This window comes from Aulostomus chinensis, chromosome 1 (genome assembly GCF_037954235.1).
Source record: "Aulostomus chinensis isolate RoL2024-O1b breed Wild chromosome 1, RoL_Achi_v1.0, whole genome shotgun sequence".
In the NCBI taxonomy this organism is placed as follows: Eukaryota; Metazoa; Chordata; class Actinopteri; order Syngnathiformes; family Aulostomidae; genus Aulostomus; species Aulostomus chinensis.
Genome location: NC_141320.1, coordinates 59,201,909 through 59,217,968, shown reverse-complemented (window position 1 = coordinate 59,217,968; position 16,060 = coordinate 59,201,909). Strand labels below are relative to the sequence as shown.

General features: G+C 44.6%; 1 protein-coding gene across 2 annotated transcripts in view; it reads right to left on the bottom strand.

The window, feature by feature from the left end:
• Positions 1-12,853, bottom strand: part of pard3ba (par-3 family cell polarity regulator beta a) — a 110,666-nt gene extending 97,813 nt beyond the window's left edge. For both annotated transcript variants that reach the window (XM_086179257.1, XM_086179177.1), the window contains exons 1-2: positions 12,195-12,853; positions 5,185-5,286 (exon numbers count right to left, since the gene is read on the bottom strand). In XM_086179257.1, coding sequence (XP_086035383.1) covers positions 5,185-5,286; positions 12,195-12,311 — 219 coding nt within the window. In that variant the 5' untranslated portion in view covers positions 12,312-12,853. The remainder of the gene's footprint in view (positions 1-5,184; positions 5,287-12,194) is intronic.
• Between the last annotated feature and the right edge of the window lie 3,207 nt (positions 12,854-16,060).

The window sequence follows — 16,060 nt, the reverse complement described above, 5'->3', positions numbered from 1 at the left end:
TGATTGGAATGTAAAGAGGCCATAGATTATGATAAGGCTGGCATACGTGTGACATTTACTAATTAGCGCACTTGAACCTGGTGCTCCCCCTCATCACTGCCCATTCACGCCGTCTGCAGAGTTACCGTCTGACTATTCAGATGCCAATCAAACGCCGCTCGCCGTGGCGGTGAATGAGGAAGAATTGAGGTGAGGGAGCGAGGTGTCACGGAACGTTCAAAGGCTAATCAGAGTGTCTGCGCCTCGCAATCACATCCCATTCACTAAACTTTTTTCTGCGGCGTGTTAGCACGTTCTAAGTAATGCCTTATTGTCGCCTGCCAGGGAAGCTGACATCTGACATGCAATAAATGACTCTAGGAACTTACGGGAGAGTTCTGGGAATAAAACCTACAGCAGATTATCAGAATTCATTTGAAGCTTGAACATAAAAATCACACTATTGTGTGTCATTTGACCCGTAAATTGGCAGCTAGCCACAAGAGGATTGATTTTAACGTGTGTAAGAGATGCAATTTAAGAGACACCTTCATGCACACGTGTGACATCTCCTTCCGAAATGTATGATCTTTTTGTTATAAAAAAGTGAACTGTGTGAAACAACAACCTCTGTGCTAACGGGCTAGTGGCAACCTTCACATTTCAATTGGTAATTTTTGAGGTTTTTGTCAGGTTATTTCAGTGGTTTGGTTTTAAAATATCAACTGGATATTGATACACGCTAGCGCCGATAGCAACGGATTAGCTCGTTTGATTAGCTAGTGCACTTTTTTTTTTTTTCTTTTTTAAAACATCCGTCTACCTACATTTTGACCAGAGTTTACTGAAATACTATTTCAATGTAAAAGGCTCGGCCATCTTGGGTCACATTAAATCTCCCATCGGATGTTCACGTACGTGACTTTGTGAGATCTGTGTAGCAGACGTGGGACACCGCCCAGAAAATAGGTAAATATTTCCATGAATCAGTGACTTATAGATAGAATAAGAAATGAACAAAATGTTGTCACAAAATCACAACTTTTTCCAAATGAACCTTTTTAAAATTTTCGCTTCCTGAAGACAACTGGACATTATTTGGCTATACATCCTTAGCTTAGCATCACCCCTGATGATTATGATTGACTTAAATAAATGGAAACAAGCAGAGTGTTTTCCTTTTTTTTTTTTTAAATCTACTGTAGCAGAACAAGGACAGGTACCAGTGGTCAGAAATTACACATGGTGCCTTTACTTTCCCTCGCTGAGCACATAAATCAGGTCAGAAATAGGAAATGACAAAGAAATGCTCCATGAAAGCTTCTCACACGCGCCAAATTGTGTCCATTTCAGTTTCTTTTTTTCATTAAAAAGGTATGATAAATTCTGACAACTGATTAAATACCTGACCGCTTCACTTCACTACATCCAGAGGAGATGGATGATGGGAGTTGGCCTCATAATCAAGCAGTTGACATTTGAGCGAAGATCAGATGGGATGTGAACTTGTGCCATTTACATTCCAGCAACCAGAAACGCCGACAGCAGGTTCATCGGCGCCTTGTAGGCGCGGTAATTAAAGAGGGCTAATTAAAGAGAGGCGGGAGGGGGGAATCATTCAATTTTTTTTCTGAATTAAATTTCCCATGAAATTACATTTCTCGTTTGGCTGAATGGGATGGAAGGTTGAGGGCTTTTTTTTTTTTCTTTATGTGTTTTTTCTATCAAACGCAAGTTCCGTGTGTGGCGGCGGCGGCGGCGGTGTGTATGCGGAATGAGGAGTGACAGTCCACTTATGAGGAGACGTTCTGCTCCCTGGGTTTAATTCCCGTTCTGCAGGAGCTGGACGTGACAAGAGAGGACACACATTACACATTTAAATTTCAGGGTGCATGTGAATAAAGAATGATGGGAGATGGTGTCCTATTCTACACAGAGGTGAATTTGTGGATCATCTCCTCCGAAAGGGAAGAAGCAGCAGATAGGTGAGGGCTCACCGGTTGAAACCTGGTGATTTTATGTTAATGGCACCTCCGGTGATGGACAGGCGGCCTGACAGCTACTGTGTACCATGGAGACATAAGGGAGTAATGGCCGTGGCTAATGCAGGAGCCCAAAGGACTGTGAATGGGGAGAGAATGACAGCTCTGGTAGCGGTAAATGGGTGAGTGCGTTAATGTAAAGCATTACATCTGTGAATATCCACTCTTGAAAAGGTGGGCGACGGGAGAGTGATGAGGAGAGGAGAGGAAAGGAGAGGAGAGGAGAAGAACATGAAAGCCTAATGTGACGCATGCAAATCATTCTGCATCTTTTCAATTATCTCCTCGTGTGTTGCATGTAAACACTCTTGATTGGAGTCTGAAAAGGCAAAACATGGATGGAACTGTCCGTTTTCCTCAAATTCAAGGCTAAAAAAGTGAAGCAAAACTTTTTGTTCATCTTACCTTAATTATTCCACACTCAACACAGAAGTACCAGGGTGTATGTGAAAGGGGACAAATGCTTGCTGCAGCCAGCGTGCACTTCCTGTTAGTTAAAAGTGTACTTCTGGCCTCTTGAAGTACTTTAAAACTTCAAAAGTGTTCTGGTAAGTACAGAACTGCTCTGGTGGAGTATTTACACACAAAAATCTTCCATCCATTTTTCTTGCCACTTCTCAGAGAGCAGATGAAGTTGACATCCTTCATTCTCCTGGGAGACTGGGAGGTGGTCCCAGGCCGGATGTGGTCCCCTCCAGGGTGTTCTGGCTCTACTTGCAGGCGTCTTACCTCATCTCTTAACAAGAAGGAGCAGCGGTTCTACTCTGAGCTCCTTAGGAGTTCTACGCCTCAAAAATATTGTAATATATGATTTTGTCCGTATAGCACTAACTGCTTCACTACAACCGACGCCGCAGCAATCCGCCTGAGCTCCTTCTCGACCAGACGCATTCAATCACCTGAGTCTGATGGTTTCAAACGTGCCGCTGCCTCATTTCATCGCCCAGCCCAACACGCCGCTCCAAACAGGACAGAGGAGCCAAGGATCAAGAGAGAGGGAGGGTGGAACCAGGTTAACTAGTCTCTAAACTGCAGGGATTTAACAACAACAGCGTGACAATGGAAGAACAGATCGAAAAGCTGTTGTGTCCTCCCACTTTGCTTCACCATTAACTAAGTGGTGGGGTATCTTGACAGGTCAATGACTCCAGCTGCCATGCTTCTAAGTGTCTTCTGAGAGCTGCAGGGCCACACAAACACACACACAATGGTCCAAGAGAAGGTGAGCTTCATGGAGTATAATTGACTGATCTCCGTCCTTGTGTGGGGACACGTGGTCACACCGAAGCAAACATCCCGTCGGCCTTCTCTGTATCCTTTGGAAATATATTCATATTCATGAGCAGGCTGGTGGCCGTTGCGTCTCCAGACGGGGGGCTAATGAAAGGAGCGTGTGTATGTGTGTGCATGTGTGTGTGTGCGTGCGCGAGCGAGCCTGTCACACATGCAGGGGGTAGAACTGTAATCAAATCACAGCCGCCCCCTCATCTCCGCCCTCATCAACCACCAGTGGTGCCCCTTCCGTACTAATGCTAACATGCCACGCTACACGCCTGCCTGTGGCTCGCGCGGAAGTGTGTGTGTGCTGAATAATAGTCAGGGGCTGGCCCAGAGAAAAAGGTCTAGGCTCGCGGCTAAGCTAACCACTAGGAGTACAAATAGCTAGCCATTATCTCTCATTAGCATCCGCGGCTAACACAGGGCCCACGCTGTGCGGTGGAGTGCCCTCACAATGGGACCACTCCTGGATGATTGATGGCGAATCGGCCGCAATAACAGGGCAAAAAAAAGAAAAAAGCACTTAAGATAGAATCTGACGAGGTAATAAAAGCATAGACAAACAAAAGGAAGTCAGACTAATCAAGAACGCCTGGCATGGCTCATTAATCTATGAGCTGTTTGGAGGCTCGGAGATAAATCGCATGACTGGCGCATTCTGGGGATGGCGCGTCCTCGCCCCGTGCTGCTTGCTATCTTTTCATCAGTGGCAATAACAAAAGGATAAAAACGAGAAGCCGGATGAAAGCGAAGAAGGAGGGTGGGAAGCTGAGAGAAGGTAAATAGGACAGTTCCTCCATGGCGCTCAGAGAGGAAACCGCAGCCGACATCGGCTTAGTGGAAAGAATTTGATCAGAGCGGGATGTGATCTGTGACACTTCCTCGTCACACCGAGGGATGCTGGGAGAACGCCGGTTTGAAAAATGAGTCATTAAAATCTACGAGGCACAAATGAGATGCAGATCGTGTGATTAGAATTCCATCATCCCGGAAAATGAAGCCTCTGTTCTCTGTGATTGCAAAAACTGTCCCGTCCCCCCCACCCTCCTCTCTCCTCTGTTGAATATTTGAGTTTACACATCTATTATTTAGTTCTGTCCCGCTTTTTTTTTTTTTTTTTTCCCTCAACAAAGAGAGTTTGTGGGGAACTTGCAACACACACATACACACCCACACACACATTTAGTCACAGAATATTCCACTTCATTTGTGCTTCTTGCTGACTAAGTGTTGGTAATTCATCATTAGTCTGCGCCTGCAGCTTTTGAATATGGATTTCAGGGCCATCATTACTATTATTATTAGCACATCTTAGGAATGCATTACGGGAAATTAGCAAGAGAAATTAAATTTTTTTGGGGGGGGGGTTTTTGTTTGTTTTTCGTACGAATGAATTGCAGCCATCTTCAACCCCAGGCTTGCCGCTTCTTCAACATGACAGCTAAATCACAATCAATCCTCCAGCTTCGATTTAAGCTCACTTTTTTGAATTTTTTTTTTTTTTTATTTCCAACGCTAACAACAGGCATGTATTTGGTTTTAAGACTTCTGCAGCTTCGTGACAAGCGAGTCGGGATTTGGATCCCCCCCCCCCCCGCTAACAAAAAAAAACCCACCGTGTTTATGTTCTGTCCTGTCATCCTGCCACGTTGGAGACTTGCAGGGGAGTCAAAACAAATCCAGACTAAGACTAAGAGAATGATAGATGACGTAGCGCTAAGAGCCGACTACGTGCGTGGCAGCTCATTTTGTCACGCTAAGCTGTCTGTCCACGAGAAATAAGTACGAGTACAGGAGTGTGTGGGTAGGAAATGCATAGATGTATATACGTTTCTCATCTTTGGAGGAGAGTTGTAGTTTCAAGCGCATAAAACGATCTCCACACCTTGTCTCGGTCCTCCACCAGATCAGTCAGCAGGTCGTCCATGTCCATGATTCCTCCTTCGCAGTATTCCAAGCGGTGGGTCTTGACTACTCGCTCCCCATGCTGAAAGCACACAGGAAGAGAGCATTGATATCCAAAAATAACAACAAAACCATTGTTAGTTACAGAAATAAGTCAATTCATACGGTAAGAGTGTATTTGAAAAACACCTTTTATTGATCTGGGAGCTTTAAGTATGAATATTAACCATGGAAACATGTTGAGAACTACTGCAAACAAGAAGTACAGCTGATGAAAATGTAGTGCACTGATATATTTATGAATAACACTTTTTTTTTTTTAACAATAAACTGAAATAAAGTAGCACAGCGAAACAAGAAATTGGATTAAAATAAATTACAGGGAAAAGAAGGGGACTGTATAAAACAGTGAATCTAGTCTTGCCCGTTTTATCGGATTTGTTAAAAGATTCTGATTTTACCCGCACTGCAAACTTCTAGAAAGAAGTACTGCACATAAGACTGCTTGTACTTGCGTCTCCGCTGCCTCACTTCCCACCGCAAACACGAAGAAAAGCTTGATCTGGTAAGTCGTACATGAAATATCTCAGAGCTTTTTCAAAGTTTGGTCTTAATAAATAACCCTGCAAACCAAGCAGTTGATTTTCTAGGCTTACTGCAGAGATTTTTCTAAAGCCGGGGGGGGGGGGGTTGATCCTTGAGGTTATCCAGGTACTGCTAGAACCAACGACCTAGATTACAGAGTACAGTTTGTAAGTTTGTACAGAAGAATGCGAGCCCGAGGCAGAGGGGAGCGAGAGGCACTTTTCCAGTTTTTCTACTCGACGGGTGTGTGGAGCAGCGGTGGGCACATTCCAGGCTGCTTGCTCCATCACCATGAAGACAGAGGTCAGCGTGAACACACCCCTGGTGCAGAGCCGGGTCTGGAATGAGCCCGGCAATCCAGAAGATAAAGAGGACTTTGGTGTGAACTGGTTTAAACGACGTACATCAAAATGGAAGTATGTGAACAAAAGCGTCTTCCTCTTTTTGAGCGGTTTATTACGACACAGAGGTTGATGGTACGTCATGAGGCTCAATTTTTTGTTTTTTTAAAGTTATAAAAGTTGTTGTTTTTTTCCCCCCACCACAACGTCTATTTAAATTAAATCCTTGACAAAACACAGACTCTTTGACAAGTCTTATCATTCCTAACAATGCGGCGCAGCAGAAAATGGCCCATTAGCAGCTGCCACCACCAATAAGCAATCTGTCCAGAGCAACAGAAGACTACATTAGCTGCTAAATTAACAGCTATAGGCTAGAAGCCACCGAGGCTGCGATGACTTTGGCTGAGACCCAGCCAACAGCTTCTGCTGGATCACTGAGGCCCGGCGTCAATGGGCTCCTCCTTGCTCCGCTGCATCCGAATGGGAATTACAGGGCACAAAGAGAGGGTGTCTGCCTTTCACAATGGGCCAAGTTCATTCTCATAAAAAACAACAAAAAAAAAAAAACAAATGATTGAGAGAGGCTGGGATTTCAATCGCAGGAGAGAAGCCAGAAGCTCCTTTTCTTCAAAGGCGCCAGTTATAAGGGGGGGCATAGCCGGGGGAGCATGTCGAGTCATGTGTGACGACAACTGACATGCTGCTGTTTGTGTTACACAAACGGTAGCAGAATGTGGCCTCAAGTGAACGGAAGCATTGCCGTATAACCATGATTCCAAAACGAGGTACTTGCACCCTCAAAGAGCGTGCCGAGTGCGCCAAAACATCTGTGGCATCCTCTAAAGTCCTGATGCATCTCACTCCATAGTACTAGCCAATCAGAGGCAGCGTAAGACCATGGGCGGGTCTTTTGGGGATGCAACCACTATGTCCAATTCCTCTTGGCTTAGAAAAGACGAGGCCCTTCCGCACCTAGTATGTTGGATAACTTGCCCCACACCCTTGGGTGCAGTGCAACCTTGTCCCGACAGCTTAAACCATCTCGTGTTAGAGCTAACGTGGATGTTAGCTGTGCTAGCTGAGCAAATGGAGGACGAGGGGGTGCGCCACAGGGGGCTAAAGGTTTCTCAACAGTGAATGTCAGAACCATGTCTTTGCCCTAGGGTTAACTCTGGAGGCTCGCGGTGTTAGATTCTGGCTAGAGTCCGGCTGGAGTCTGGCTAGAAGTCCTCTTTGGGTTATGAGCTCAGCTGCTTGGTATGACCACATTCTTTCTCCTACAGTGAGTGAGTGTTGCCTTTGCGTACGTTTCCTCCCTGAAAGTATGAAAAGTGGTACGCACAATAAAGGACGGGCATTTCTTTCCATCGTGGCGTGATTATCATATCACACAGCTTGCTAGCAAACTTGCTAGCAGTAGTGCCAGCCTCATCTTCCACATCCAAAGCAACGCTGCTCTTCACTGCCAAAAGACATCTCAAGAGTTTTTGCCAAGCAGCTTTGGAAAGCAAGGAGGAGGAAACGTTGGACCAGTTGTTTTAGGGAAGAGTTTGATGCTTTGGAAACTTGTTAAGATAAGAAGATTGACACATCTGTGCAGTAAACATGAGCAAAAGCAACTCCACATTTTGCCAGCCGTACACATTCAGGGTCAAGGTTTTCCTGCAGACACGTCAGCGCAAAGCACACACACCTCACCAGACAAACAGGTCTAGCCGGAAGAACTGCATGCTCCTCTAACCACCACCTTTGTGAGTGAGAGAGTCTGTGTGAGTGTGTGTGTGTGTGTGTACGGATGATACCAATAATTCTGACATCAAAAGCATCAGCACAGACCTTCGAGAAGAAATGGTACGACAGAGGATTACCTCCCATCCCTAAATTAGAGTAAAACAATGCCATTAATGAGCATCACCACAGCGGGGCGGAGCTTAAGCACACCTGGTCCACTCCCTTGACTTTCTCTCTGGCGCAGCAAAGGGATGAATGTATGGCACTTCAGAGAGAAAGTAATCTATAGCGAAGCGCGGGAGGAATTAGAAAAAACTCCTCTGAAGTCCCTCGTTGTCAATCCCCGTTAAGTCCCCTTGGTATCCTCCACTCTTCCCATGAAATAATAATAATAAAAAAAAAGAAAAACTCAGAAAGGAGTCAGGAATCAGTCAACAGTGGAGGAAAATTAGTGTGACAGTTAGAGGAGTAAATTCCCTGCAAATTACACCATTAAGTCCCCCCACCATTTGAAGCACTACCCCCCCCCCCCCCCCCGGCCCCCAATCGCTCTCAGGCGAGCAAACACGACACCACTCAAGAACGGTGAAGCGGCGGGGCGATTAGTGAAGCTAAAGTCAGCGGGGCTGCAGCGGCGGTGGTGTTGGGGGCTGCCATTTCACACTTTGATCTTGAGAAGAATGCGTAATTACACAGCTGCGGGAGAACGGTGTGGATTTAGTGGCAGAAAGAGAAAAGTCCTTAATGAACACGTCGATGAGACTGTCTTCAATGGCGTGAGTGAGAGAGAAAGAAAAGGGAGGGCTACCACTCGAGGAAATGTTTGCCTACTGTATACTCTTCTTTGATTTCAGTAAAGCAAAGATTAATTACAAACTCAATCCTGGAATCAAGCAGCGGGGCGTTCTTGAGGCCTTGTTAATACCCCTATAAATGAAATTTGAGACTAAAATTAAAAAAAAAAACAACAACACGCGAAGTGAAAAGAATACAAGTTAACGCGCTGTTAGCAGTACGTTAACACATGTCGCCCTGTGCCTCCTCCTCTGGATGTGCCATTACGCTCCTTCGTCTCCATCTTCCCGGGAGAGAAACGCTTCAAACTGAGCAAGTAAATCTTCTTCTTCTGCTAAATGTTCACGCTTGACTAAGAACTCATCCTTTTTCTTGGGATTTGATGGCGGGAGTATTGCACTCGCCGATCTCCTTGATGTCAGACACTCTCAAATACTATTTAAGGACACATCAACACGGAGTCTGAGGTAATCTGTAATATTTTAAGGCCATTCATAAATCAAAGGAAATAATAAAGATTTAAGGACATTTTAAGGAATCACGTCCATCCCCGTGTATCTGAGCAACAATGGCATCATCTAATTATGATACGAGCGTGAGAAATACCTCAAATACAGGGTAAAAATACAAGATTAGAAGATTTGTGAGTACATGTCATGCATCACCCTCTCTCTAGGCCTCTCATGTCTTTACTGTGTATCTTGTAAGTTCAGGGTCACATGACAACATCTTTAAGAGCTTCAGGATGTCACTCTCAGTGGCAATAAAGTTGTTTGAACTGGTGAGCATTGCCCTTAAGAAGTGAATATCAGCTTTTTTCAATGGCGAGAGCTGTTAAAAGACAGCCAACATCTCCCGGAAAAATAGAAACAGGACCAGGTTTGAACAGCAACATTTAAGAACTGCCTTTCACCGCCGACACACAGCGGCCTACACTGTTCTCACTCCTACGTACGTGGGGGGGGGAGTGCTCCTGGCTTGTTTGGCGAGCTGTGAAGTGCCAACACAGAGTGGGATATAGGGGCTGTAATCTGAACTGAACCTGCACAGACTGAGAGAGAGAGAGACAGAGAGAGAGAGAGAGAGAAGAGCTGGCAGCGGTGTCCCCTGAGAACGCGCGACACTGACAATGTCGGTCCCCCTGGGAATCATCCTATCATAATACAGACACAGGAAAAACACAAGTGCTTGCTGGTTCCAGGTTGTCAAAATGTAAGAATTTGCAATGTAAAAAATTCAAATCAAAAAGGTGTTTTTTTGTTTTTTTTTTCTGTTTGTTTGTTTGTTCGTAGAAACCTGGATGGAAATTCCTCATCATGTGTCATAATTGCTGAAATTGTAAATGTGATGTTGTTGTTTTTTAAAGCAGTTTTGTACGCGGGTTTTTTTGTTGTTGTTGTTGTTTTTGGACGAGATGAAAGCAGCTGGACATGTAAGGAGTCGCAGCTGAGATCACACTGAAATAAACAGCTAATTAAGAGGGTCCATTACTGCTGTGCAAAATCCTGCTTGTCAACTAACACACACACACACACACACACACACTCCTAGGTGATTAAACCCAGGTTTTTGACACTGTCCTCTCTGTCTGTTGGAAGGCCGCGAAGTGGAGGATGTGCCGTTAGAGTTAAGTGCTGCTCTTGGCAGAAGCGGGCAGCTCATCCGGTTGAGGCTCTCTGGCAGCTTCTGTCCTCATGATGGTCCTCGCCTATTAAGAGACGGCCACAGACTGTTGAGTCAGCGTCTATAGCTCCTAATTAACATGCTTGGTGAGAAGCAATCAAGTCCCGGCTAATCACGCTCTCATATTTAGCCGTCTTCGGCTTGTGCACTGCAGCGTGTCTCTGTGAGAATGGCCAGGGAGAGCTGCCCGGTCACCGTCAGTGTGTGTGGCCATCTCATGTGTGCCTTTCTCTGAGTGGAAGCAATCCAGCCACCTAGGAGGCCCATAAATCCTTGGTGCATCCCCAGAAGCCAGGCTCACCGAGTGGGAGGTTGTGTAGGCAGGCTGAGGGGGCGCAGCCAACCGATAAGACCAGGGGCCTGTCACCAATCCTAATCCCCAATCACTCACAGGACAAAGCCTCCTGTCCACGCCGCACATCCCTAACTGCGGCCACTCTGAGGACATCAAACAGTAAACTTCCACCTGCCCGCTGAGATACCAGGGCTTTACCAAGGAGCTATTGTACAAGGAGACATCGGCAATGGCAGCCAGCACCGCTCACATCCACACAGACAGGAGAGAGACACACACAGCACACTATCACGCTAGGACAGCATGCTCAAACCGAACCGCTAATTAATAAAAGGTCAGTTTTTCAGGATGATTAATGTTCAAGTGATTGCAACATCAGGGAACAGACAAGGGTGTTGTGTATAAGCGTGATATAGCATCAAAACAACGCACACAAAAAAAAGAGGAAAACACTACGCCAAAGGTTCCTTAATGAAACAGAGCATTGTTTTTGAATAAGAGAGGAGGACAGGTAACTTTCTCTCCTCTGTGCATGCATTCGTAGGCTGGCTGGCTAGTTAGCTTAGCGCCATGATTGGTAGTGAGTGTGAAGCGTTAGCACACAGCCAAGCACGACTAGTTATGTTAATGCAAGAGGAGACTGCTTGGGAAAAAAGTGTGACCTCTGGCAGAGGTGTGCTAACATTTCCCACCCACTAGCAACCATTGCGCTAAGCTAACTAGCCATGGGTTGGTCTCTCTGGCTTCCTAATGCGCACACAGGAAAAAAAGAAGGGTATTTATGTTCTTGTCTGACTCTGGGGAGGAGCAACACTAAGCCTATTTCTCTAAAACTACATCAATTTGGTCTATTGGGGTCGTTTTTGGGGGGTCTTGTTTATTCCTACGATTCCCAGAATGGCTTTAAACAACCACCTGCTTCCAGATAGTTTAAGCATGTAGGCTAGCATAGCAGCAACTAGCTTAGTTTTGGTAGGAACATCCCTGTTTTGTGATGGGGCCCTATCATAGCTTAGCATTAGCCCAAATTTAGCCTAGCACTTGTTCAGTTTCTGTTACACAAGTCAACTTTAGTTTCAACAAAACTGACTCACGCACACAACATGCACAATATAACATGTTGCTTTTTGTCCAGTTTAAAGGTTTAAATTCGTTAAGACTACTACATAAGGAGGATTTGTTGGACTCTTGAGCCTTGTTTTTAACACATAAACGCCACTAGAGATACTTTGTAAAGCCATGTACATAAAAGGCTCCTTATCTATAACGGAGTTTATTAAAAGAGGCTTTGTGATATTAAAACGTTTCCTTTAAAAAAAAAATTTCAAAATTAAATCACATTCAGCTCCTAAAAACTGTGAGATGAGGTGAGCATCTCCGGTGTCCTGAACGCATCACGTCACGTGACCCGCCCAGGAGCAAAGTTTTCCACACACACACACACACACACACACAGAAAAAAAATGTCAGGAATGACAGGAATTAAATGTCATTTTTGGCGGGGACACTTATATGTGAGATAAGTCAGAAGGAAACTAAATAAATGTCGGGTTTTACCTCCTCCAGAATCCTGCGGTACCTCCGCGTGGCTTGCTCGATTAGATCCCTCACAGTCCATCCAGGTTTACACGGAACCACCACCGCGGTGTCCCCGAAAGTTACCGTGACTTTCATAGCGGCTAATAACAGGTATTTCCCTCTTGAAGCGGCTCAAAAAATAGTCCCGATAGAGCTCCTGCTGCTCCAGACGCAGCAGAGCGGCACCTGTTTCGTCGAAACTGGAGCAACAGGTGTCTCGGGTCAGGATGAAATCACGGTGGAGTCACTTCCCCGCCTTCACCGCGCCACACAGGTGGATAAAACCAACCGCGAACATCGTCTTCTTTCCTGTTCTATAACGTTCCAGAGTCTAAAAACACGGAGGGAGAAACAGAGGGTTTGTATCATGAGGAGTTGTCCGCTGATACACCCAAGCAAAACAAACCCACACAGGAACCCGGAAGAAATCTCAGCCACTGGGACGCTCCAGGAAACCGAAGTGGCCGCCGGCTCTCTAATAAAAGTGCACACAATCGTCCGTGGCAGATGTGCAACAGTATCATAAGAGCACCCCCACCCCCTCTGTCTATTCTGAGGATGCATTTGCCGTTTTTACCTCTAACTTTTACCGTTTTGCTGCTTATATTTACATCCGTAGATGTCATTCATCCTCCCTTTAAATCAGTAACACAGAAAACATAGAACGCATCTCAGTTTGGACGGGGTTTCCCCCCCCCCACACACACACGTGACTTTGAAGAGCTTTTTTTTAAGTGTCCTTAAATTTAGCTGGCAACTCAAATGTGAAGTTTTTTTGGATAAGCGTTTGTATGAAATGCGCATAAAAAGAAAAAGAATATAGAAGAAAAGTTGCAAAAAATAAGAGGTAGAACAACTGTGACCTTTTTTTCATTTTGGAAAGATCAACACTCCACATCAGTAATATGTGATTTCCATTCCATTATTCATGCCAGACATCCCGAATGTTCAAAATTTAACATCTACACGTCTTTCCCAACACCATTCATACAAATGTGCTTCATCGAGTCAAATAAAAACAAAATTGGAGAGTAATAAAATGTGAGAAGGCAACCTTTTTTATTGAGAAAAACTCTTGTTAAGGCACCAATTGCAATCCGGAGCGTGTTCCACACTAAAAACAGAAAAAAAAACAAAAAACATAAGAGGACGTTTTGTTATTTTGAAAGTTTAAATCAGCATCTGAAATCGATTTATGTTGTTTTCTGTGTCACGTGATCAGTTTGTTTTCACTGTCGGGCATTTATCGCCGACTGAAATATTAAAGGAAGCCAGAATAACTTTTGTAAAAGTATGATGTGCTATAATACTTCACACTGTTTGTACGTTTTCCTCCTCGGTTCCGACCTATGCAGTAGTTACGAATTTACAGGTGCAGTCTTTACACGCCGTGCACAGCGATAAGGATGTATGATCCTAATTTACATGTCGATTCATCTGTAATAACAATAGAATATTATTATGTATAAAATTAATACACTGACACTACCTTTAACAGTAGATTTGCTCACATTTTATTAATTTTCATGTTTACAGGTTTAGTCTTACAGTGTTTCATGAGATCAAATTGCATAGAAAATTATTATTATTACTATTTTCCTTTCAAGGCTGTTATATAGACGACGAGGTAAAGTATCCACGTGCTTTTCGAATCCCTATTTTACACACACACTCTCTCTCTCTCTCTCTCTCACACACACACACACACACACACAGCACCACACCTACTCTCATACACATTACCCAACTGTTATTGTCTGTCATTTTGTGTCATTAGGTGTGTTGTGAAATCGTCTTTATGGATATTAATGGTTGCCGACACGCTTCCATGCCTTATTCCCGTGCATTGTTTTGTATCGCTCTCGGGAATTTTCTTCTCCCATCAAATCAGAGAGCCATGGCGGCAGATGGATTCATAATTGGGACAAGCAATTATTTCCACTGCCACTGTAATTTATCTGAAATATACGGAACGGAACAATGAAGAGCTGACAGCCTCGTTGCCTGTGTGTCACCTCACTCCCCACTAAACATGGTGATACAGGGGGGGTGGGGGGTGGGGGTGGGGAGTAGAGAAATACACATTGTATAATTAGTCAGTTGTGCAGTGGATGTCTCTTTTTTCTCTTCACATGACTTTAAGACAGGTTCAACACTGCAGAGGGAATAAAGTGATGATGTTCTCCTCCAGCCTGACTCATCAGACCCGCTCAGACAGCAGGAACATGCGTACAAATGGAGGATCCACAAGCCTTTATTCACTCACCCACACCAGCTCTGACTGTCAGTTGATAAAAGGCCCTGCAGCAGCAACCTTTGGTTAACCGTCACTCATTGACTTTGAACTCCAAAAAAAAAAAAAAAAAAAATCGGCGGCTTTGCACTTCAGCCGCCGCTGATAATGAGAGATCATTAGTTGAAATGTAACTACGTCTTTTCCGCGTTCTCCCCACTCCGATAACAGACAAACATGGGCCTGATCCGGGACGCTTTCGGCTCAGCAGCTGCTGCGCAGGGCCAGATGTGGACCATATGTGAACTGGGCCTTTGGGCCAGAATTGGGCCACATTCAGGCTCGGCATTCATCCTTACGAGGGCAATCTCCTGGCACAGGAATGAGTCCTAATCCCTGGAAGTAACTTCACCTCAAATGCAGCAGTTTTTTTTAATCAATATTTATTTTTGTTGTTGTTTAGTTAAATGCTTGAAATAAAGTTTTTGGTAAAGCTATTCGAACATTCTTTTCTTTGCCATAAATTGTATCGGTAATTCCGCAGTTCTAGATTCCTGCATATAAAAGCGACAGTGGCTAACAAGGTGCTAAAGAAAGCTAACGGTGTTTGTGTTTTCTTGTTGTTTTTCATGTGACCGGTAGGTCGTGAACTGCTTTGACGTTGTGGGATCAATAAAGTTTGGTTGGGTTTTTTTTTTTTTTAATTTCGAATCAGCAGATGATGTCACGTACATTAAACGTCATCGCGTCTAAAATATTAAAAAGCGCGAAGCTGCGTCTGCCGAGCGTAAGTTAGCATAGCATTAGCTTTGCTCTCCGCGCTAACGACCGCATTTATGCTACGGAAAGAACAAAAGTGGCTTTGGCTTGTGAAGATTGTTCTTGCTCGAGCCTTTCATTTACCACAAAGTTTATTTTTGGCAATAAACGAATATCTGATGTAAAAATCCAAGTGTTTTGGGGGGTTTTTTGGTAGAAGGAAACATTTGGGATGCTAACATCAAGGTTGGCCAACAAAATGACATCATCCCTGTATAGTCTGCACATTCAAAAGCGCACCGGCCAGATTCCTCAAATTATCATGCGGCGAGGCGCTGCCAACAGAGGTGTTTGTTCAAGGTGGTCCTCCCCCTGGCTGCGGTTCCTGTTTCTGTAAGATAACACGGCGACTGGCTTGTCTTTATGATGTGATGTTGCCGCGTTGTAACTGAGAAACTGCACCGGGAAAAAAAAAAAAGTCTAAAAAAAAAAAAAAGAGCTGTTGTCTGAGCGAGACCTGATTGGGAGCGCTGCCTCTCTGCGGAGCTTGCAGGACTGATTGATGACTCGGTGGTGTCACTTTCTCTTTTTAATTTATGTTAACCTGTAGTCGCGTTGAGCTACACGTGCTGCAAAAGCGAGCCTTTCTTTGGACTCTCTCGGTCTGGTCTGGTCTGGAAGTAAGCCGCTTTAGTTGTGAAGTGTTGGCCGTCAATAAAAGCCCAGTGATGGTTTTTGTTGTTTTCTTTGTCTCTCCGTGTGCAATTTACAGGGCCGGCTTGTCTGGGTCGATAATCGTGTTGATTTGCTTTCAGTCTTCAAGCGGTGCCCTGTTTCTAAAGAGCAAAATTGA